Source organism: Coffea arabica, chromosome 8c (genome assembly GCF_036785885.1).
Source record: "Coffea arabica cultivar ET-39 chromosome 8c, Coffea Arabica ET-39 HiFi, whole genome shotgun sequence".
NCBI classification, from domain to species: domain Eukaryota; kingdom Viridiplantae; phylum Streptophyta; class Magnoliopsida; order Gentianales; family Rubiaceae; genus Coffea; species Coffea arabica.
The window spans coordinates 14,211,837-14,236,156 of NC_092325.1; the positions used below are offsets into that span (position 1 = coordinate 14,211,837).

The 24,320-nt window shown below is 36.7% G+C and overlaps 1 protein-coding gene and 1 long non-coding RNA gene across 3 annotated transcripts; one reads left to right on the top strand and one right to left on the bottom strand.

Moving 5' to 3' along the window:
* The first annotated feature begins 452 nt into the window (after window positions 1-452).
* Window positions 453-23,899, top strand: LOC113722469 (uncharacterized). 2 transcript variants are annotated; one of them, XM_027245776.2, is made up of 7 exons: window positions 453-908; window positions 4,562-4,716; window positions 5,108-5,356; window positions 6,300-6,434; window positions 13,274-13,456; window positions 17,035-17,196; window positions 23,319-23,899. In XM_027245776.2, exons 1-7 carry the CDS (start codon window positions 584-586, stop codon window positions 23,745-23,747), a joined length of 1,638 nt encoding a protein of 545 aa, XP_027101577.2. In that variant the 5' UTR covers window positions 453-583; the 3' UTR covers window positions 23,748-23,899. The 2 variants fall into 2 exon arrangements, with proteins under 2 accessions (XP_027101577.2, XP_071919114.1); XM_072063013.1 differs by having other exon boundaries at window positions 17,035-17,200; window positions 23,319-23,603.
* LOC140013621 (uncharacterized) lies at window positions 20,989-21,474 on the bottom strand. The gene is made up of 2 exons (XR_011820443.1): window positions 21,366-21,474; window positions 20,989-21,029 (listed from the first exon to the last, which is right to left on the bottom strand). It is a non-coding gene; the product is annotated as an uncharacterized lncRNA (long non-coding RNA).
* Window positions 23,900-24,320: the final 421 nt, after the last annotated feature.

Consider the following 24,320-nt stretch of genomic DNA (forward strand, 5'->3'; position numbering starts at 1 on the left):
CAGAATACATACAACACTCTTATACCCAATTGGAGACCACAGCTGCTTCTGCTATTCAGTTTTACGGACAAACTTTGGCTTCATCTTTGTTTGCTTCTTCCATGCCGCCTGCCTCTCTACCCATTTTTTCTGTCAATTACTACCTTCATCAGAGTAGACTACACCCACTTCACCTAGAAACACCCAGTAGGTTGAATCCCACCCGAATTTCGGCTTTTTACCTTTAGTGAGCGGTCAGTCAGAGTAGATGACCTCCACAAGCACATGAAGACGCTTCCCTCAATTTTGTTTTTTGCGGCTAATTCAAAATTTCAATTTGAATTTCAAAAACCAATTCTCTTCTGTTTGCTCCGTCTGCTCCCGTTTGAAAGTCAACATTTTTTTATTTGGAACGGCGTCGTTTTTGTGCCCTGCTTCAGCCTTGCTGACTTGGCTCATTTGTCTCCTCACGTTTTTTATTGTGAGGAGACTCACAACCGTTCAGGAGCGGTCGTCTCCTGCCCGTATCCCCAATTTGAGTTATCTGCCCGTTTCACACGCCTTCATTTCTGTCACAATTTCTCAACAGTTTTGAAACAATAATATGTCAATTTCAATCTGCCACAGTTCCTTAACCCCTAATTCCACGGTTCTTCTAATTCCCACAAAAAATCCCCAATTGCAATCTCTCCGCAATCAGAGCCTCCGGCTCTCAATTCTTAAAGTTTCAGCCGCTTCACGTGACCGGAATCTGACGTCTTCCTCGCCGCAGCTGCCGACGCCGACGAGCACTGGAGATATTCTTCAGAACCTCGCTGTCTCCTTTGTTCTCTTCCTGGGGTTAGGCTTCGGCATTCGGGCCTTGCCGGCATCCGCCTGTACCAGGCTTCCTCCTGTTATTGCTTCCGTTGTGAACTGCCAATTCCAGGGTACAATCTTACCTTTGATCGGTTGGACGTTGTGCTTAGATTGATGTACTTTTACTGATTGGTTGTATTTAGGACTCTAATTAACATATTTAATGGGTGCCAAACGAGAACAGTTTAGACTTATGTGGGCATACTGAAACTTGGTATTTGAAACAGTTTAGACTTATGTGGTGTTGTTTTGTTCTTTGCTTTTTACTGTTGCAGTTGTAGTTGATATTGAAACATCCGAGGAATATGCTTAATGATTATGCTTGTTCTAGTGTCAGCAGTTTTTCATACTTAGTAATATAAGTGCTCTCTGTTTATGTTGGTCTAATAACAGGAGGAAATACTTGAGAATAATGTGCTTATTATTTTACTTTCTATGAAATGTTGGTTTTATAACTAGATGATCCAAGAGTTGGTAATTTAATGATTCTGTTCCTAAGCATTTCTTCATTTCTGTTGTTAGAGTGCGTGCAAAGGTGAGAGCATTATTTGTGGGGCCTTTCGCATGCCTAGATACCTGTTGAAAACTGAAAGAAGTCAATGAAAAAGATAAGTTGGCTATATCTTATACTACTGTATGAAGATTGAAGTTAAGAGTTCTCCAGATTCTAAGAGTGAGGTGAAAAAAACGTTCTTGTTCAGTATTGTGCAGCTGGTCCAGCCCAAATTCCACTCAACTTTTTGCCCCGATAGGTGCCTTGTCAGCAGTAAAATTTTTCATATTTTTGTCTGGAGTACTGTCTCAAGGATTTTGTATGTGTTCTATTTTGATTCTTCTGGGAATTGTTGAGTAGAGGGTAGTTTTTGAGAGCAACAATCAGATGGTTTTTTGTTTATTAAGAATGACAAAGAATGAAGGCGAGTACTTATGAAGAAGGTGAAGAGGATGGAGGATTATAGAGTAGTAGAAAAAGAATTTAAGTTCTAGGATTAGGTGAGTTACAAGAGGGGAGGAGGAAATTTTGGAAGTTCTGCACCTAGTCTAAGTGCTAGCCCTGATTTAAGCAACCTAGTTTTTCTCCTTATAAGGAATGAGTGCAACTTGATCTCGAGTATGCCAAATGTTCAAAACTCTACAGTAATTCACGTAAATTTTGTTCTCCTCAATGTCCTAATTGGATATTTGAGTCGACTAGGAAATATTGATATTGTATTTGGTTATGAAGTAGCCCATGCACATTGAAATGCTGTTCTCAACTGTTATTTACAAGATGCATCCACACCTTTGTTAGTCTTGGGGGGCATTTGACCAAACTGAAAACTGAAGATTGAAACTTAATGGCTGAAATCTTAATTTACTGAATCCATAAAGTCAAATCTGTTTGATAACCAGCTGAATGCAAGCATGGAATTGAAATATTTTATTTCATGTGTACTATATAGTTGAATAGTATGCTATATTTTTGTATTATATAATGTTTTAAATATTACTTTTTGATACTAATAAACTGCATATTAATATGGAAAGTGTGCTTTTGTTGCGTGTGATAGAAAAAGAGTGTGTTTTTAGTGTGAAAATGTGTGTTTTAGAGAGAATATTAGTATATATTTTGTGTGTTTGATGGAGAGATTACATTTAAAAGTACGTGTTATTGAAGAAAATACATGTAGGAGAGAGAGATTGTGTGTGTGAGAGAGAGTGTGTATGTATGAATTGTGTGTCTGTGGGGAAGAGAGTGAGCAAGATGTGTGTAGGTGTAAGAGAGAGAGAGAGAGAGAGTGTGTGTGTATTTGTGTATGGGTGTGAAAGTGTCTGTGTTTATCTATGACAGTGTGTTTGGGTGTTAGAGAGTATCTGTGTGTGTGAGAGAGAGAGAGAGACAGAGAAAGAGAATGTATAAAAGTGTACGTGTGAGAGAGAGTGTGTGTGTGAGAAAATTTATATGCGTGAAAAAATAATAAAAAAATTCAGCCAATAAGTGATACATCTTTCACTTAAAATTTTGTATACAAATTAAAGTCTTAATGTATTAATATGCAAGAAAACTAACGGGGTTAACGGGGTTATCAAACACCCCCTTAGAATGCTTATCCTTTTCATGGTTGATGGAAGATAATTGGTTAGTTGAAACAAAAGAAGTTTTGGCTGTAAGTAGCACAGCTAGGTTTTTTAACCTGATCAATTGCTTCTTTCTTGTTTCCTGGGTAATGGGCAATTCCCCTACTATAGCTTGACTAACTAAGTGATATTCTGCTAATGTTGTCCAACTAAGACAAGCACAAGATGGACCAACAGAGGTAATTGAGCTTCATTATTTGCCTCGGAATGATATCTTTGGAATGTAGTGATATAGCCTATTTGGGGCAAAGATGATAATTTTGATATCAAAATTCGTACTCGTTCTTCTTTTTGTGTATACCTTTCTGAAGCTGTTATTTATCGTGAAGCAAAATCCATACTCGTTTCTCCTTATATTTATTGTGAAGAGACAACTGATTTATTCTTTTGCGAGGCTGTTCTGACTTTTGAAGCAAGCTGTCTCCTCCACTGTATCGTAATTAGAGATATCTTTACATGGTTGCTTTGGAAATATGGAGTTTTGAAAGAATATATGGGCTTCATTTAGGAATAAACCCTCAGAGAAATCTCTGAAGTCCTTATCCTGTTTGAAGTTTTCATGATCACTATTATTAACTTACCATCTTTGGTGCAAATCAGCCAAAGATAAATTATGGATGTACGAGTTTTTACTGGAGAGTATTGGAAAGTTGAATCCAGCACTCTGTTTCTTAGAGAATTGTTGGGAGGTTGAGCGGGATAACTGATACTGAAATAATCTGAAAATTCAAGTTTCTATGAGTTTCATGCTTTATATGTATGATTTTAGAGTAAAATACCATTGGAACCCAAATAGTTATGAGGCTTGTTTTTGGTAAATTGGATTACCATCCAAGTACCTTGGTGATGCAGCACCACAGGTGATAGTAAATCAACGAATGCTTAGAAAAGTTTATCAGGGCTTTGAACTCAAAGAAAATCACAATCTTATCAGCAAAAATTGTAGAAACAAAGATCCCAATAAAATCAGAACCAGAATCATAGATAACTGCTGGGAACTAGTGATTACCAAGAAAATTAAATTAGGAAACTCCAGGAATGACTCCTAGAAACTTTTAAGAATCACAGCTAAGGAAAGATTGTGTTAAGCAATCTCAAGATGACAACAAGTGTGCAGGAATTTTATGAATCTAATAAACCCGTCTTCCCTTTGTGGAGAAGCACAATCTATACTCCGAAATCAAATTGTATTGCATTTAGGATTCACTATTTGGTGAGAATATAAACAAGTTCCTCTCTTAATACTAATGCCTAATCAGAAAAGATTCCTTAGCTTCTTACTAACTAGTAAAATACTAACTACGAGAACAGAGATATAACAAAAACCAAAAGTTCCTGCCAAAGCTAAATTCCTAATTACCACCTGTAATCGCCCAAAATTAGATCTCAAAACTCATAAAAGTTAAAAACCAAGTTAGGTAAGCTGGAAAAAAAGATTCCTTTCAGACTCAAACCAAGTCTCAGATAATACTGTTTCTCCGTGATGTTGTGCCGAATTGAAGTTTGAGCAAAATTCTGGAAAACCTCAATCCTGGAATTCCTTGAGCCATTTGTTGTCTGCATCACTCATTTCTTGAATATTTGCCATTACTTGGTGTTGATACAGACCTTGGTGATGTAAAAAAGTCAGAGAATTTGGAAGAAGCTGAAGCTGATGAACTGAAGGCAGCTTTTGAGAGATGGAAGTCCAAAACATATGCTTTGTCAGTTCCTTTAAGAGTTGTTGCTTTACGCAACTCACTCCCTTCTATATGGTTCCAGGTGTGCTTTCATATCCTACTTTTGCTGTTTGCCTCCCCCCCCCCTTCTCTTCTTTTTCCCTCCTCAACTGTCAAATGAATAGAAATCCACCCTGTTGAGTTGATTTTTGCCTGCCTATTGCTAGCAGTCACTGCAGCTATGATGTGGTACCTAGATGCCTTTTTTCCCCCTTGCCATTTCTAGTGTTTAGACATGCGATAACTGATTATGGTTTCTCATTATTTTTCTTAAATCTTTTTCATGAGTATGTAGACTACGTTATGTAGATTGCCGGTTGATTTACTTTATGCTCTCATTAATGCATTGTGATTTTTCACTTATTCTTTTCTTCTTTGTTGCTAATTATTACAGCACAATTTTGTAGATTTTCATCTTGCATTTTTTTTTGAAGGAGTTCATACAATCCCAAGGAAAGAGAGTGAAGTTACAGCCAGAGTTTCGTCAAAACCTTACGGACATCTTTTCTGAACTTTGCCAGTCAAATAACAAAGGAGCTGTTAGCCCAAAATCTGCAATGGCAGCTGATGTTGTTACGCTGGGTGATTCTTGGCTCAGTTTTGCCATAAAAGAGGGTTTGATTCAGCCCATCCAAGGGGTGGAAGAACAAGATTGGTTTCGAGATTTGACTGAGGACTGGAAGGTAGACATAGATTTACATATTGTCATTTTGGGCTTTACTTTACCACTGAAGCAGTGAAAGGGGCCCTTGTGATGTGCTCATGTTTCGTTTCAAGTGTGAGACTTGAAAAAAATTGTCATCACAGCTTTTTTAGCTTGTTTCTGCAGGAAAAAGAAAATAAAATATGGAAAACTCTCAATATTAAGTTGTACTTGCTGCTTATTTGGACCATCAGTATGCTTCTTATGCCAGGCCATAAAATACTGAAACTCCCTAATCTCTGTGTGTTTGTGTCTTTGTCTACCTCTCTTCATGTGTATGTGTGTGTGCTTGCTTGTCTGTTTACCTGCCTGGCTGCGGTTTCTTTTCTGTCCATGGTAAGTAACTCCCAGTTAGCTCATTAATTTGACAGTTGGCTCTCTATTAATTTTACTCATTATGATGGGAAAAGGAAATCACAAATATCTTACTTTGAATTCTTTTTTTTTTTTTTTTTTAAGGTTTTAGAAAGAATTGATTCAGTTTCTCAATTGTCTATAAACTTTTTTTTTCCCACGAGTTCTGAGAGTTGCTAAAAGTTATTATTTTCTCTGTAGAGATGCGTGTTTGTGTATGTAGATAGAAGAAGATGCGTACATATGTATGTTGTTTTTTCAGCATTCCGCTGAATGCTGTTAAGCCTTATACAAGATATTGACCAATCTGAACAACTTGCTGTCATTGCTTAAAGTTTTCTATTATTTTTCTGTTTGCAAAAGAAGCCTGTATGAAATTAGGTAGAAGCTTTTACCTATTAATTGCTATCGCAAATGAAGAACTAATTTGTGGTTCTACTTGTATAAGAAAATTACTTTGTTTTTATTGATTATTCACTTTTCACTGTCCTCTCTCCCAAGTAGTGATATACTCTTTTAACATAGGGATGTGTTTGCTGTGTTTTCAGAGCTACTTTATATAATCTCAGGGATATTTGCGCAGGAGTACTGATGGAAATTTGGATCCTCAAGGCAAAATATGGGCCGTTCCGTACAGATGGGGAAGCCTGGTTATAGCTTATAAGAAAAGCAAATTTCTAAAGCATAAATTGGCTCCCGTAGTGGTAAGTCAGATCTTCCGGCTTTTGTTCAACCCATGATATTAAAACGAGTAAAGATTTCTGGAGCTCAATGCTTTGTGTTAATTGTGAATGGTTTGCTAATTTTGTTTAATCATTGTTGGGGCGGTGGTGTTCTGGAAATATGTGATTGCTTAGGCAAGATGTCGAAGTATATAGAAACATTATGGAGATTTGATTTCTGACATTGTGTTCAGACTTGTTAAATCTGGAAAAGTTCATGACCCAATTGTGTTATTTCGTTGTTGGTATTACTCTAAATAGCATTTGTCCATTGGTGAATTATCAGCTGCTCTAAATTGTTCTATAGTTGTCCAGAGGTTAGAGTAAATTTACGCTTTTGCCCCTTATCATTGAAGAATTAAAGCGATCCTTTCCAAATTCACATTCGTTCATTTTGGGATATTTAAGAGTAGAAGAGTTTCTAGAATATATTTTGACATATTTTTTAAAATTTTAAACTAATTTTTAGATTACCTTTTAGAGTACTTTTTAAAAATTTTTATTGTATTTGAAAAACTAGTTTTTGAAAAACACTCCCATCCTACAATAGATTTGTAAGAATGTATTATGCAATTCTACCTCTCAATTTAACAGAAAAGTAGATCACCTATGATTAGTTTCCATAAATGAGCTAGAGGCAGTTCAAAGTGGCAATACCAAAAGAAAAAAAGGTCAAACAATAGTTGCGAAATTTGCATTTCTAGATAAAGCTATCATTAAGTAGTTGTAAAACAAATTTTGTAAATAAAGAGGCAAGTTGTAAATTTTGGAAATCTTGAGTCTCATAGTATTTGGCTATATGAAGAACTTTAAATGAGGAAATTAATTCCTGTATTCCGGCCAGTGATTAAGTTGTAGAGAGTATGAGGGCACAAATGAGTTATAAACCATGAAACTATCTGTGGCAATAGGCCAATTGGTATAATATATGTTAGGACACGGTACTTATCATACTCCTAATGCAATAAGGTTGGAGAACTTGTGAAAAGCCCACATGAAAGTCATCCAACATGGACATTAAGTGTTGGCATTGAAGAGAGGGATGTCCTGCACGATCTGACTTGGTGTGTCTTTTGATGCTATTTGAAATGGGAAGAAGTTGTGGGGAGTGAGAGGTTGTTGAGAGGGGTGATATGTGTCTTTTCTGTGAATTTATAGCTCGAGGATTTTGATTACCATAAAATGTGTTGTTTCCTGTATTATGCTACTATTTTCCTGGTTTTAATAGATATTTCCTTTCCTTCAAATTTCAAACTTACTGAGCTATTGAATAAGAATTTGAGGAAATAGGTCAGTTTCCAATTGACCTCCTGCCAACCATGTGATGCAATATCTCATTCTTGGTGTAGTTTTCAACTGCAAAACTCATACTTGGATACCAGAGTGTGTATCCAAGCATCGGATTCTCTATGCTGTGAACTTAAAAGCTCCATGAACAAGGCTATGGTAATTCATGCTAAATGAAGGATATTTGAGATTCAAAATTTGTTAGAATCATTAGGAGCATGATAAAGAAAAGTGCAATTATTTCCACATTTTAAAAATAAAATGTGTGTGATATACTTTAGTATAATTATATGGGTTAAGCCACAAGTACTATGATAAGGTTGTGCCCTTTTTCAGAGATTTGGGAGTTTAGAATGGAAAAATAATCTACAGTACAAATATCTCAGCTCCTCTACCGTTTGCCAGCTGTCTTCTATCCAAAACCTCCTTCCCTTCCCTTCCCCCTCCCCTCAAAAAAACACCAAACAAAAAAAAAAGGTAGAAAAAAGCAGTCCAGCCAGCCTAAGCCTCCTGTCCATTGATCTTCTTCCTTGAGCAACCATTTTGGCAGCTTTTTTAAAACCATTGTCTTTATCTTGCCACATACTGGACAAGTCATGAGTTTTCTCTTCTTTTGAACAACACGTTTGAAAACTAAGAAAAATGGAGAGAAAATACTTTTCTTCATCTCATTAGGACTACACAATATACATATATATATACACAAGTGTAACCTAATTTAGATCCTAAAATCATGCTAATCTAAATCAATCTATTACCTAATTAATACATGATACTATAATCATATGATACCTAATTAATACATGATACTATAATCATATCTTTCCTAATATTAGATCACATATCTTCAACACTCCCCCTCAAGCTGGAGCATAGATGTTGCTCATGCCCAGCTTGTTACAAAGGTAATCTACTCGAACCCCATGTAGAGCCTTCGTAAAGAGATCCCCCAATTGTTCTCCAGTCCTTACAAATCCTGTAGAAATCAAGCCCTGTTGTATTTTCTCACGAACAAAATGACAATCTATTTCGATGTGTTTTGTTCGCTCATGAAATACGGGATTGGATGCAATATGAAGAGCAGCTTGGTTATCACACCACAATTTTGCAGGCATTGAGGTTTTGAGACCTACTTCAGTTAGAAGTTGATTTATCCACATGATTTCACATGTCGATTGTGCCATAGCTCTATATTCTGACTTTGCACTTGATCGCGAGACAACATTCTGCTTCTTACTCTTCCATGAGACCAGGTTTCCTCCAACAAAGACACAAAATCCAGTTGTGGATCTTCGATCTGCCTTGGATCCTGCCCAATCAGCATCTGAAAAACACTCAATTCTAGTATGACCATGATTTTTATATAGAATACCACGTCCAGGAGCTCCTTTTAAAAAACACAAAATTTGTTCTACAGCTGCCCAATGAGTAACAGTAGGATTAGACATATATTGACTAACAACACTAACTGAATACGCGATATCTGGACGAGTCACTGTAAGATAATTCAACTTTCCAACCAATCTTCTATACCTCCCAGGATCTTCTAACAATTCACCTTCTTTTGTGAGCTGCAAGTTAGGGATCATTGGGGTACTAGCTGGTTTAGCCCCCAATTTTCTTGTTTCAGATAGTAAGTCAAGAACATATTTTCTTTGGGACAGGAATATCCCCTTCCTACTCTTTGCTACCTCAATACCCAAAAAATACTTTAATAGTCCCAAATCCTTTGTCTGAAATTGACTATGGAGAAAAGTTTTAAGAGATGAAATACCTGCAGCATCATTTCCAGTGATAACAATATCATCCACATATACTACCAACAAAATAATACCAGCTTCAGACTGTTTGTAGAAAACAGAGTGATCAGATTTGCTTTTCTGCATCCCAAACCTTTCAACTGCTAGACTAAATTTTCCAAACCAAGCACGAGGACTTTGTTTCAGTCCATACAAGGACTTCCGAAGATGACAAACCTTCCCAGACTCCCCCTGAGCAACAAACCCTGGGGTTGCTCCATATAAACTTCCTCTTGGAGGTCTCCATGAAGAAAGGCATTCTTGATATCTAGTTGATGCAAAGGCCAATTATGAGTGGCTGCCATAGAAATGAATAACCTGACAGATGTTAACTTAGCAACAGGGGAAAAAGTGTCAGAATAATCCTCTCCATAGATTTGAGCATAGCCTTTGGCAACAAGGCGAGCTTTTAACCGAGCAACCGACCCATCAGCATTGAATTTAACTGCAAAAACCCACTTACTCCCAATGGCCTTCTTCCCTGCAGGTAAATTTACTAAGTTCCAAGTATCATTACCATCTAGAGCATTCATCTCCTCTATCATAGCATTGCGCCATCCGGGATGGGATAGGGCTTCATGAACAGTTTTAGGAAGGGAGATAGAATCAATAGATGTAATAAAGGAACAAGAAGAGGTGGGTAGATGATTATAAGATACACACGAAGACACAGGATAAGTGCATTGACGCTTACCTTTGCGAAGAGCAATAGGAAAATCATCACTTGAGACAAGATCTAGTAACGAAGGAACTGGTTCAGGGCATGCAGCAGGAGACTTTTGTCGTTGAGAATATACTTGAGTAATTGGAGGTTTAGCAGGGAAGATCTTGAAGATGTGACTGTATAGATTAACAAATGATCATCCTCCTCCTGACATGAATGAGATGAGGATGGGGTAAAAGGTGTATTTTCAAGAAAAGTAACATCAACTGACACAATGTACCTCCCAAGACCAGGACAATAACATCTATATCCTTTTTGGACACGGGAATAACCAAGAAAAATACATTTCAATGATTTGGGGTCTAATTTAGTGACTTGAGGACGAGAGTCGCGGACAAAACATGTACACCCAAAGATTTTAGGTTCGATGGGAAACAAAGGTCTATTTGAAAAAAGAGTATTATAAGGAGTCCCACCATTCAAAACAGATGAAGGCAGACGATTAATTAGAAAGCAAGCTGTGGACACTGCATCAGCCCAAAAATGTTTAGGAACATGCATTTGAAATGATAAGGCTCTTGCAGTTTCGAGCAAATGTCTATTCTTTCGTTCTGCGATCCCGTTTTGGGATGGTGTATCCACACAAGAGGTTTGATGAATAATGCCATTTTGCACCATATAAGATTGAAAAGGTGCGAATAAATATTCTTTGGCATTGTCACTTCGCAATATTTGTACAAAACGCTTAAATTGAGTCTTAACCTCAGCACAAAAAGCACAAAAATGAGAAAATAATTCTGACCGATTTTTCATTAAATATAACCAAGTCATACGAGAATGGTCATCAACAAAAGTAACAAAATACTTGAATCCAGTTTTAGAAGTGACTGGACTAGGTCCCCAGACATCTGAATGAACTAATGCAAAAGGAGCATCTGCTCGTTTATTGACTCTAGGACTCAGATTAACACGATGATGTTTGGCAAACTGACAAGACTCACAATCTAATAGAGACAAACTCTGAAATTGTGGACAAAGTATCTTTAACAACGGGAGAGAAGGATGACCCAGCCTACAATGTGCTTCAAATGGAGTTACAATTCCAGAACAAGCTATGGGCTTTGGTATCTGTGTGTCAAGAATGTAAAGACCTCCAGATTCATACCCTTTACCAATAATCTGCTTCGTCGTAAGATCCTGAAACAAGCAATAATCAGGAAAGAATTGGGCAGAACAATTGAGAGCACGGGTAATTTTACTCACAGAAATTAGATTAAAGGACAACTCAGGCAAACTTAAGACAGATGATAATGAGATTAATGGAGTGGGGTTAACTGAGCCTGATCCAAGAACACTAGATTTTGACCCATCAGCTAAGGTAACTGTAGGTGCAGATGTGTGTGGCTGAAAGGTGGAAAATAGACTAGAATTACTTGTCATATGATCTGTGGCACCAGAATCAATTACCCATTTGGAGGACGAGGACACAAGGCATGTGTTTGGTTTACCTGACTCAGCGATGGCAGTTACGGGAGTAGATGAAGACTTTAATGATTCTTGATACTGAGAAAATTTAGCAAATTCATCTGCAGAGATCGTAACAGACTTTTCATGGTTAATAGCATCATTGGTAGAAGCAATATGTGCGGATTGAGTTCTCTGGTTCCTGTACTGCAATTTCTTACAATCACGGTTCATATGGCCCGGCTTTTGACAATAGTAACACACAACCACTTCTGCATTCTGTCTCCGAGTGTCAATTCCTTTACCACCACCTTTGTATTGCTGTTTTCCAAAACCAACAAGAGCACTGCTGGACTGAACAGACTGGGTATTCTCTGTGCGAAGCACCCTACTAAACACATCTTGCAAGGATGAGATCTCAGGACTTGAAAGAATCTGAGATTTAGCAGCCTCAAATTCAGGTGAAAGACCAGCCAAAAAACTCATAATTGCCATCTGTTCCCGTTGAGTTTGTTGAACTTTCACATCAGAACTAAACGGTAACAACAGATTAAGCTCCTCATAAGTTTTCTTAAAATCCATAAAATAAGTCATGATGGACTTATCTTGTTTCTCTGCACGATAAAAGGCTTGACACACCTCATATATGCGAGAAATATTCCCTTTACCAGAATACAAAAATTCTAAATACTCCATTAACTCCTTAACAAATTCACAGTGATTAATTAAGCTAATTACCTCACTGTCAATAGAATTCCGTATTTGCAGGAACAATCTAGCATCTTCCCTTAGCCATGTCTGTCTTGAACCATCTTTTGGAGGATCATTAGTCAGATGATTGTCTTTATCAATGCTTCGCAGATAAAGACGAACCGTTTTGCTCCAATCAAGATAGTTAGAATTGTTGAGTTTGTGGTCCGTGATCTTAGACATCACAGGAACCACATCAGACTTAACGACAGATTTCGTTTCTGTCATGGGTTCAGAATTAACAGAATAAAAACAAAAAAAAAGGACAGGTCTGAACTCTTTAAAACAAGAGTGAAGAATAGAACAGAGATGTGTCCTATACAGAACCAGATGAACCGAATGATAACTACTGAATTTTCTGGCAGCGGACAGAGACCCTAACCTTGATGGTAGGGCTCTGATACCATGAAAACTAAGAAAAATGGAGAGAAAATACTTTTCTTCATCTCATTAGGACTACACAATATACATATATATATACACAAGTATAACCTAATTTAGATCCTAAAATCATGCTAATGTAAATCAATCTATTATCTAATTAATACATGATACTATAATCATATGATACCTAATTAATTCATGATACTATAATCATATCTTTCTTAATATTAGATCACATATCTTCAACAGTTAACCTCTATTTTTCTCCTCCTTCACGTCTGGTGACACCAGCTGTTTCATACGAGTGTCCTGCACCCATACCCATGATGTATTGTCTTGACATGGTTATGTTAGGGTAAAGACAATTTCTGGTAAAACATAGGTTGTCAGCACATTTAGATGGGTATGTGTTAGTTCACAATTCTTCTTCCTTTTTCTGTTTGGCCATATCAAAGTAGCTGAATGATCTGCAGGATTGGGCTGATTTATGGCGGCCTGAGCTAGCTGGGAAGATTTCAATGGTTGATTCACCACGAGAGATTGTTGGTGCAGTGTTAAAGTACATGGGGGCTTCATATAATACACACAACATCACTTCTCAGGTTGCTGGTGGAAAATCTGCTTTGAAAGAGAAGCTTGCATTGTTTGCTAAACAGGTAAAATTTTGAGGTGAAAGGTATAAATTATTCCATAAGGAATGCTGAAGTCCTTGATTTTTTTCTCTGGGAAGAATTGACAGCTATAAGCTAGGATTATAATGCTTTAAACTTCAAGGCAGCTCATTATCTTATACTTATGATCAAGATTTAGTCAGATCAACATGGAATTTCCTTCCTGAGCTGTTAGTCAAAAAACATTGGGATGTTCTTGGCTTGAATGTATGCAGTATCCAAGTGCTTTGCTTTGAACATTTTCAGTCATTAGTAATCCAAGTTCTGATCCATTTAGGTTCATATACCCAGTTTGATGCTTGTTATGATGCCATATGAGATAAAATTAAAATAGTAAAAGAACAGAGTGTATACTTTCTCAATACCTAAATAAGAAACTTCACAATGAGGGCTGCAACTGAGTTCAGTAGATGGTAAATAAGGGTTCTGTTTGTTTGGATGTAAAGCATTTCCTGGAAGTTTTTTTCAAAATCTTCCAATGTTTGGTTGCAGATTGAAGTTAGGCTAAAACAAATTGGTGTGCACTTAATATTACCTATTATTATGATGGATTACAACAGGTTGTATTTGCAAAACGCATGGGTGTCTGAGCTGATTAAAAACTTGATTAGGTGACTGATGGGTAATCATTTAGTTTGGTACTGCATAGGATTTATTGATGGGTAATCTGATTTGGTTTGTAGGAGGCAGCGAAATACTCAACGCCAGATTGTATGTGTATGTTTACATTTTACTTAAATCAGTTTGAAGCTGAGTCAAATATTTGATTTTAAACATCATTAACTTATTAAATAACCAATGAATTGAAAGGAAAAGAAAAAGACATTGTGTAATGGGGAATTTATTATTACATACGAGACAAGGAAATCTATAATGTGACTTACTAATTATTTAACTTATCAAATAATATGATTAAATTGCCAGATGCCCTTTCAGAAACTAAGTTCTCTGCAAACAAATGACTCGCATATTGTTCAACTCTTAGGAGATTTAAACGGTCAAATGAGGAACAAAAAGATTTTAACCTAACTTCCTCTGTTGGTAGCAGATATTAATAGGTACACGGTTTTCTTGATTTAGTAACATAAGATTTCATGATTCATTATATTTTAAGTTGTTAGGCTTCCAGTGCATGAAACCTTATTTTCTCACCCTTGGATTTCTGCTATATTAGTATCACATGAATAATTTGAAGGCCCCCTTGGAATTTGATTTCCATTGATAAAGAGCACTATTTGTTTGTTTAACATAGTGATATTCTTGATGGTGAGTGACCTAAATTGTAATTTGGTTTTTCCTGGTTGATTCCCAGTTGGCTTAACAATTAACAAATGAATTGTGTGCATCACAATTAGTTGGTAACGGGTTGGATATATACATATCAAAACTTGACATTCGATGAGTTCAGTAAGCACATCTTAAACTGATAATGGGTAATGGGTTTCATGTAAGCAACTTCGACCGGTAGCCGAGCCACTGTAGTCTTAATTATTAGGGTCACTTTCACTTTGCCCCCTTATAACAATCTAGTTATCATTTTGCCACCTTAGGCTTAATGAACGCTTAGTTTGACTGCTAGTTAATGGTGCTAAACAACTAAAACTGCCTTGAATAAAATAGTTGATAGACTGTTTTATGATTTAGGATTAAAAAATAGGCACACTCTTGTTTTATTGTTACCACGCTATTGGACATAAAACTGATGTAACGTGCAACTTGAAAAAAAAAAAAGAAAAAATAGTTTTCTGTTTAAATGGTAAAAAGCAAGCTCAAAGTGAAAGAAAAAAACCCCCAAGCTAAATAGGTTAGTATTCAGAAAAGAGTGGGTTTGTTTGGATTCACTTGATTTCAGATAAAATAATTTACTTCACAAATTTCAACCACCTTTTTATCTTTCCAATCACCTTTTTATCTTATATACATTACATCACAAAAAGTGCTACATTAATTATCTCAAATAAATCATCCAAATAAACTCCTATCCAAACAAACTCAGTGTGTTTTGATGAATTTCTACTTCATAATATGGCAAAATAAAGCTATACACCTTCACCATTTTATAATAAGCAACAGCAGTATGACAGCCAAAGGGTTAAGGTTAAGCTTTCTTTTAAGCTTTAGAGTTTTCTTTTTTTTGGTTTTTCTTTTCCTTTGAACAACCACAATTTTAATCCTCATTCTTTTGCTTGTTTTTTCCTTTTGATTCAAGTCACATGCCATGCACATATTATTTCTTTCCTCTAGTGGAAAGGTAAGAATGGAAAACAAAATTTTTGTTTGACACGGAATTGGTAAAATGCTTTTATTGACTAAATGTTGGAGGCTATTCAATTCATTCTTCTCTCTTTGACTAATGGTCAAACCAACTGTTCCTTTTGACCTGTAGTCAAAGGGGAAAAGTGACAAATTAAATTTTTGCTGGGGGCAAAGTGAAACAATGACCCTATTTTGATCCCATAACCCCCATACAGGCTATTGACAAATATATCTTACAGTGGCACTTGGATAGACTGGAAATGGAACAAGTATGTAATGAATTTTATTGATGAATATGAGGGTTTGGGTTTTCCAACGCATCTTGCAGGCATCATCTTTACATGGTTATGAGTTTATCAATTATAATTATTTAAGAGATGTCTACACCATTCCAGCAAATGATAAAGAAACCTGTCGAGTTTGATTGTGGAAAACCAGTTGTATTGGCCCATAAACTTTTCAACGAACTTCTCCTAGTCTCTAAATTTAGAGTAGAATCAAATTACCCTTTTTTTTTTCTTCAAACTTCCAGAAATTGACTTCAATAGTCCGCAGATTTTGACCTCATTAATCTCTAGTATAGTTTTCTTCTCAAGTCCAAGTGAAAATTGATTATCTCTCTCCAAAGTGAGTTCTCATGCATAGCAAAAATTAAGGATTTTATTTTTTTGGATCTTTGTTTTTGGGGGCGTGTTTAGTAAACTTTTACTTATAGAAGTTTTTATATAATTCTGTTTCCTGAAGTAGCACAAATGATAGCATGAGAGCATTTAGGTTTTTCACCAATGGCCCATTAATATTACAAGGTTTTAAACTGTACAACGGTTTAGGACAAGCATTGGAGGACTAGCAGAGGTCAGTTTATTACATGATAGGTGAATAACCATAGAGTTAAATTTTCTCCTTTGTGTCAGCTTTCGAGTAGATCTACCCAAAAAACTATTGGACAACCATCGGAGGACTAGCTGAGGATTTGTTTAAGTGAAGAACTTATTGAGTCCCTTCAAAGTTTAGAGAATTTGGGACTGATGAAAATGTAAATGTGATTGATAAAATTTGAAGTGTTCTAATTTTTGTAAATCAATCTGTTCTTGGACTCCATAAATTAAAAGTTTTTGCATTAATGAGTGCATCTTGTTTGGACTTATTTCTTTAGGTGACTTGTGGTTCAGCAATTGTACGTGGTCAATTAATCATTCTCTTATTTGTTCTTGGACTGATGTAGAACACCTTGCAAAACTTCAATTACCTGTTCATGGATGGATGGTAACTGTATTAACAAGTTTCCATTACACGGTTGGCTATAGGTTCGACTTTTTGACAGCCAGTACTATCTTAAAGCTTTCGGAGTTGGTGATGTTTGGGTGGCTGTTGGGTGGAGTAGTGATATTCTTCCTGCTGCTAAAAGGATGTCAAATGTTGCAGTTGTTGTTCCAAAGTCTGGTGCTAGTTTATGGGCAGACTTTTGGGTATGTATGTGTATCTTCTTAAACCACTTTCACCAAATTTTTTTCTATTACTGAACTATAATTCTATTTGGACGTGCAAATATATGAACTTCTGATTGTCTTGATAGTTTAGCATGTTTAATGCCTGACCCAAAAAAGTATGTGGAATTCTCTTTTCATGTAGCATAACTTTGATTAAAGAAGGATTCCATCTATCATCTTTACTATCAGTATGAAAAGATTCTATCCTCTTAACTGCCGATGCAGAGAAGCATTATCTTGCTTTTGTGAGTTAGTTTTGAATTGCACCATGTAATATTTTCTGTACAGATGGATAACAAATTTTGTGGTGATGGTGATATATTTACTTAACATATAGAGAGTTTGAAAGTTTTTTTTTTAAAAAAGAAAAGGAAATAAACAAGAAACTCTGCTTTTCTTTATTTTCCCACACACATAATATGCTTACAAGGTAGGCATTTATAGGACAACCCTATCATAGTTCTGCCACAACTTAAGGTAATAGAACCATGATTTTAGGAATTACATAATCAACTCATATCCTATCTTCTATTCAAACTTGATTGATCATAAGCAATAAAATCCCGTAATCATGGGAGATAATATCTCCCATAATCATGAGAGATAATCATGGGAGATAATATCTCCCATAATCACAGGAGATAATATCTTTGACACCCCCTCAAGTTGGTGCATATATATATATATATATATATATATATATTTATCATGCCCAACTTGCTTGTAAGAAGTTCAAAATTTGGTCTAAAGAGTCCTTTGGTGAGAATGTCAGCTATCTGCTGAGCTGATGGAACTAATGGCATGCAGATAATTCCTCCTTCAAGTTTCTCTTTTATGAAGTGGCGGTCAATCTCAATATGTTTGGTTCTATCATGTTGCACAGGATTGTGAGCTATGCTAATTGCTGCCTGATTATCACAATAGAGCCTGATTGGAAGTTCAATAGGTCTTTTCAGCTCCTCTAAAACTCTCTTCAGCCATAACATCTCATAGACACCATGAGCTATAGCTCGGTACTTTGTCTCTGCACTACTACGAGCTACAACACTTTGTTTCTTACTTCTCCAAGTAACCAAATTGCCCCATACAAAGGTACAATACCCCTAGGTTGATCCTGCCCAATCAGCATCTGTATAAGCTTCAATGGTCTTTCGATCTCCCCTTTTAAAGAACAATCCCTTTCCTGGAGTACTTTTTATGTACCTCAGAATTCGATATACTGCATCAAGGTGCTCTTCATATGGAGAATGCATAAACTGGCTCACAACACTCACTGAAAAGGCTATATCAGGACGAGTGTGAGCCAAGTAAATTAGCTTGCCTACTAACTTTTGGTATCGAGCAGTATCAATTGGTGTTCCATCTTTTGTATCTGCTAACTTGTGATTCGGACCCATAGGAGTGTCTGCAGGTCGACATCCATTCATCCCTGTGTCCTTTAAAAGATTCAAAACATACTTGCGTTGGGACACAACTATGCCCTTCTTGGACCGAGCTACCTCCATCCCTAAGAAATATCGTAGTGTTCCCAAATATTTGATTTCAAAGCTAGAAGCAAGACTTTTCTTCAACCGTTCCATCTCAATTAAGTCATCTCCTGTGAGAATGATATCATCCACGTACACAATGAGTACTGCTATCTTCCCGTCCTTGGAGTGTTTAACAAACATGGTGTGATCACTCTGAGCTTGGGTATAGCCTTGATCTTTTACCGACCTAGTAAATTTGTCAAACCAGGCCTTAGGAGATTGTTTGAGACCATATAACGATTTTTTTAGCTTGCAAACTCTAGACTGAAACTTCACTTCGAATCCAGGGGGAGAATCCATGTACACCTCTTCCTCCAGATCTCCATTTAGAAATGCATTCTTGACATCAAGTTGTTGGAGTGGCCAATTAAGGTTTACTGCTATTGACAGAAGCACCCTAATAGTGTTTAATTTTGCCACTGGAGGAAAAGTTTCAAGATAATCGATCCCGTAGGTTTGAGTAAACCCTTTAGCCACCAATCGAGCTTTGTACTGTTCCAATGTCCCATCAAAATTATACTTGATGGTAAAGGCCCATTTACATCCTACCATCTTTTTCCCTTGTGGCAGGTTTGTTACTTCCCATGTTTGATTCTTCTCAAGAGCATACATCTCCTTTTCAATAGCGTTTCTCCACTCCGGAACTTGTAATGCTTCCTGTACATTCTTTGGAATTTTCACAGAAGAAAGTTGTGAAGTAAATGTCAAGAAAGTAGGGGATAACTTTTCATAAGAGACATAGTTAGTCGTGGAGTGTTTGATACAAGAACGCACTCCCTTTCGAAGTGCAATAGGAAGATCCAAATCAGCAATCTTTGAAACAGAGGAAACTTTATTTGAGGACTCAAATACATCAAATTCTGCCCTAGGTTCGGATTCCTTGTTGTGAAGAGAAGGGGGAGCTTTATCTTTTCCTCGATGATTTTTCCTGACATAGGTTTTCAGGTTTTTTTCAGTTACATTACCATCTCTTTCACTAAGAGAATTCGACTCTGTTATTGGCACTAAAGACGAGATCCTCTTCTAATCCCTGATCAATTTTTTCAAGTTTTTCAAAATCCTTTTGACGAGCAAATTGAAAAGTGTCATTTGATTTTTCAGGATTATTATCTTGAAAAGATTCTTGTTGAGGAAATTGTGCTATAGATTCTTCTAAAAAATCGGAAAAATCGATTGTCCTATCAACAAAATTTTGATCAGGAATTTGATTTTCAATATGAAAAACATCATCATCTTCTACATGCCGAGTCCCCCCTGAAGAGAATCTCCAAAAAAAGGTTTATCTTCAAAAAATGTTACATCGATGGTTACAAATATTTTTTTCGAAATGGGATCAAAGCATTTATACCCCTTTTGCGTGGGTGCGTATCCAACAAAAATGCATTTTTTTGCTCGAGGGTCTAACTTACTTCGACCTTGTTCATGATTGTGAACAAAGGCTATGCACCCAAACACCTTTAATGAGACTTCATATGTTAATCGAGAAATGGAATAAAGTGTTTTGAAAAAATTCAAAGGAGTTTGGAAATTCAAGGTTCTTGAGGGCATTTTGTTTATGAGATATGTAGCAGTTAAAATTGTTTCGCCCCATAGATATTTAGGAACATTTCTTGAAAAAAGTAATGCCCTCGCCACTTCCAAAAGATGTTTATTTTTTCTTTTAGCTACCCTATTCTGTTGTGGGGTATCATTGTAGGAGCTTTGATGCACAATCCCTTTTTCAAGAAAAAAATTTCCCAAAATTTTATTGAAATATTCTTTTCCATTGTCACTACGAACAATTTTGATTTTTTCTTGAAATTGGGTCAAAACCTTGCTGTAGAAATTTTGAAACACACTTGCAACCTCTGATTTCTCTCTTAACAAATACACCCAACAAACTCTTGTGTGATCATCGATGAATGTAACAAACCATTTTTTTCCAGATGGAGCTGAAATTCTAGAGGGACCCCAAACATCAGTATGTAATAGGAAAAAACGGTTTTGAGGGTTGATAAGGCTGTATAGAAAATGTAGACCGATGATGTTTAGCCAATTCGCAGATTTCACATTGAAAGGAAGATGAATTTTTATTCTTAAACAAATTTGGCAATAAATATTTCATGTAATAAAAATTAGGATGTCCTAGTCTAAAGTGCCATAACATAATTTCTTTATTACTAGTAATAGAGACAGACCCGTAACATGTGTTTTGATTGGTGTTGTCATATTTGATCCATCTTCAAGGAAGTAAAGTCCCCCATTTTCTCTAGCACATCCAATCATCCTCCCCGTGGTCAGTTCCTGAAACTCACAAAAAGAGGGGAAAAAAATAATCCAACACTTGAGATCCCTAGTTAATTTACTTATGGACAGCAAATTGCATGATAAATTTGGAACATGAAGAACTCTATAAAGTGTTAAGAGTAGGAGAGATGACAACGGAACCTATGCTAGCTATGACGGATAATGATCCATCAGCAACCTTGAGTCTTTTATTGCCTGCACATGGACTGTAGGTAGAAAATAATTGTGACGAACTGGTCATATGGTCAGTGGCCCCAGAATCAATAACCCATACAATCCATGGACAAGATACATTTGATGTTTTACATGAAAGAGCAACAGTAAAAAGATTACCATTTTTAGCAAAAGAACAGAAAGGAGTGAAGCTTTTTGGCTCAGTGACTGAAAATTGTGGAGACTTAAAGAGTTTGTACAGTTGGCTTAATTGTTCCTTTGTGAAGGCCGGTGTCTCAGAGTCAGTTTGTTGCTTTTGAGAATCCTCATTCACAGTCTGCAACACCTTGTTATCACCTCCATTTTTCTTCTTGAAATTCGATGGTTTCCCATGTAATTTCCAGCACGTGTCCTTTGTGTGCCACGGCTTTTTACAGTGTTCACACCAAGGCTTCCTTCGTTTATCTCCGTCCAAATCTGTCCCCTTAAAAACCAATGCTGAAGTCTCAACTTCACACTCTGCCTTGGACTTTAGCATCACTTTACGCCTTGATTCTTCTCTTCTGACCTCAAAAATACGTGTCGAATGGAGGGAAGAGGCTTCCTGCCCAAAATACGACCTCGCACCTCATCAAGTTCTTGATTTAGTCCGGCCAGGAAGACATAGACTCTGTCGTTCTCCTCCCGTTTCTTGTATTGAACACTGTCGTGCAGTCCCATTTATCTTCATAACAAAGATCCAATTCCTGCCATAAAGTTACCATCTGATTGTAATAGGTTGTGACATCTCTATCTTCTTGTCTTGATTTCCACAATTTCATCTTGAGATTGAAAATTTGAGACGAATTCTCTATATCGGAATACATATCCCGGACAGCGTCCCACACATCTTTGGCTGTGGGCAGAAATAAGTCTGGCTTTCCTATCGCTGGTTCCATAGACTTTATCAACCAAGCGATAACTAAATTGGGATCTTCAGCAGCTGGTTGTTGAATTTCTCCAGTAAGATGGCCCAGTTTACCTCTGCCATCAATAGCCAGTTTTACGGATTGAGCCCATTCCAGATAATTGGAACCATTTAATTTATGAACGGTTATTTGTAGGGAAGGAGAATTTGAAGCAGAGTAATCTGTAGTTTGGATAACTATTGAAGACGAGGATGAGTCTTCTCTTGTGTGAGCAGTAGATCCAGTCATGGCTACTCGGTAGTTCATGGCAGGAATTGGTACAGAGCCGGAGCTCTGATACCAAGAAAGTTTTTTTTTAAAAAAGAAAAGGAAATAAACAAGAAACTCTGCTTTTCTTTATTTTCCCACACACATAATATGCTTACAAGGTAGGCATTTATAGGACAACCCTATCATAGTTCTGTCACAACTTAAGGTAATAGAACCATGATTTTAGGGATTACATAATCAACTCATATCCTATCTTCTATTCAAACTTGATTATTCAAACTTGATTGATCATGGGCAATAAAATCCCATAATTATGGGAGATAATATCTCCCATAATCATGAGAGATAATATCTTCTACAGAGTTCATAAGCTAAAACTTAACTAATGATGCTTCTGTACTTGTATTAATTGCTTGATATTGAACTGGAGTTGGTCCATGAAAATCTGGTTAAATTTTAACCAGATTTATGTCGAGAAGCATTAACCAGATTTATCTGGAGAATATTACTAATGGGGAGCAGTTACTGTAGCAATCAAGTGGTGGGTTAAGCGATAATTTCTTGACTAGAATACTGTTTGGGGAAATTCAATCTGTTTCAAATGGGAAGTAGTTGCATATTTTGAACACTTTGAGATTTTCAGCAGTCTTACAATTAGTTTCTGGCTCTCGTAGTAGTGCTGCTGCTGTAGTTCATTTATGGCTAGTCTTGCCTGTTTGAATTAATGACTCTCCTAAATGGTTTAGGGAAGCATATAGTTGTAGAATCCCAGTTTGTAAGAGAAATTGTAGAATCTCTGATCATCATGCATGTCATATTACAAATCAAGTGGCAAAAGTTATGCAAAAAACAAGATACTGTTATTTCCACGTTCTAGGATGTGTTTATCAGTTGTAAGTCATATGCTGAAGAATGATTTGCAATCCTCAAGAAGAAACTTATATTCTTGCTGCAGGCGATACCTGCCACTTCCAGAGTTAAAACAGGTAATGTTGGAGGACGAGTTAGAGGACCATCTCCTTTGGTGTCTCAATGGATTGAATTCTGTTTGCAATCTGCAAGGGCATTATCATTTAAAGAAGAGGCTATCCCAGGCGCATTGCCTATTGTCTTTCAAGATCCTGTTCAAGGGTCTGGAAACCTTCATAAAGGGCAGCCAAAGCTCGAAACAAACCTCATTGCTTGCATGCCTCCACCTGATATTTTGGCAAGGTGTGAATTCTTGGAGCCGTTACCAGAAGACACAATGGCTGATTATCAGTGGCTAATTGCCAATATGAAGAAACCTAAGCAATCTGTGATGCAAATATTGCAGCATTACATCCTTTTGATAGTTCGATCTTTGCTGGCTATTGTGCAGTCTAAGGGTGGTAAAACAAGCTGATGCTTATTACAGTATATTTGGTTTTTGCATCATATTTTCAAGCAGTGTAAATTGATTTCTGCAAAATGTTACAACACATTCTTGTAGAGAGAATATTAAATCTGAATCACTTATCTCTAGTTATAATCTTGAATTTGGACAATTCATGCAAATATTAGTCCCAGAATTTGGACAATAAGACGTTATAATTTGGTATTGGTGAATTGTACTAAGCCTGAAGTTGAGCGCTGATCGTGTACTAGTACGCTGGAGGAGTAGAGTGGTATGCTACATGTCTAATTCTGCACTCAATATGCTTGTTGAGAACTGTACTTACCACTGGAGGGAGAGATTATTTTTGCTCATAGAGATGACTTCCTGTTCCCATGTAATGAAAGCTCTCTGCTGGAGGGACCAAGGCTCAACGAACAAAGCCTATATTAAGTCCATCTGGACCATTAGAATTTAGTACAGTATTAGTTTAGGACAGAGGTCGGAGGGTCATTATTCACTAAGCTTATATCCTAGCCTGATCGTCCAGATGCTAATGGTCCAGGAATATAATCATTTAGGAGATGCTGTTTGAGCATTTGC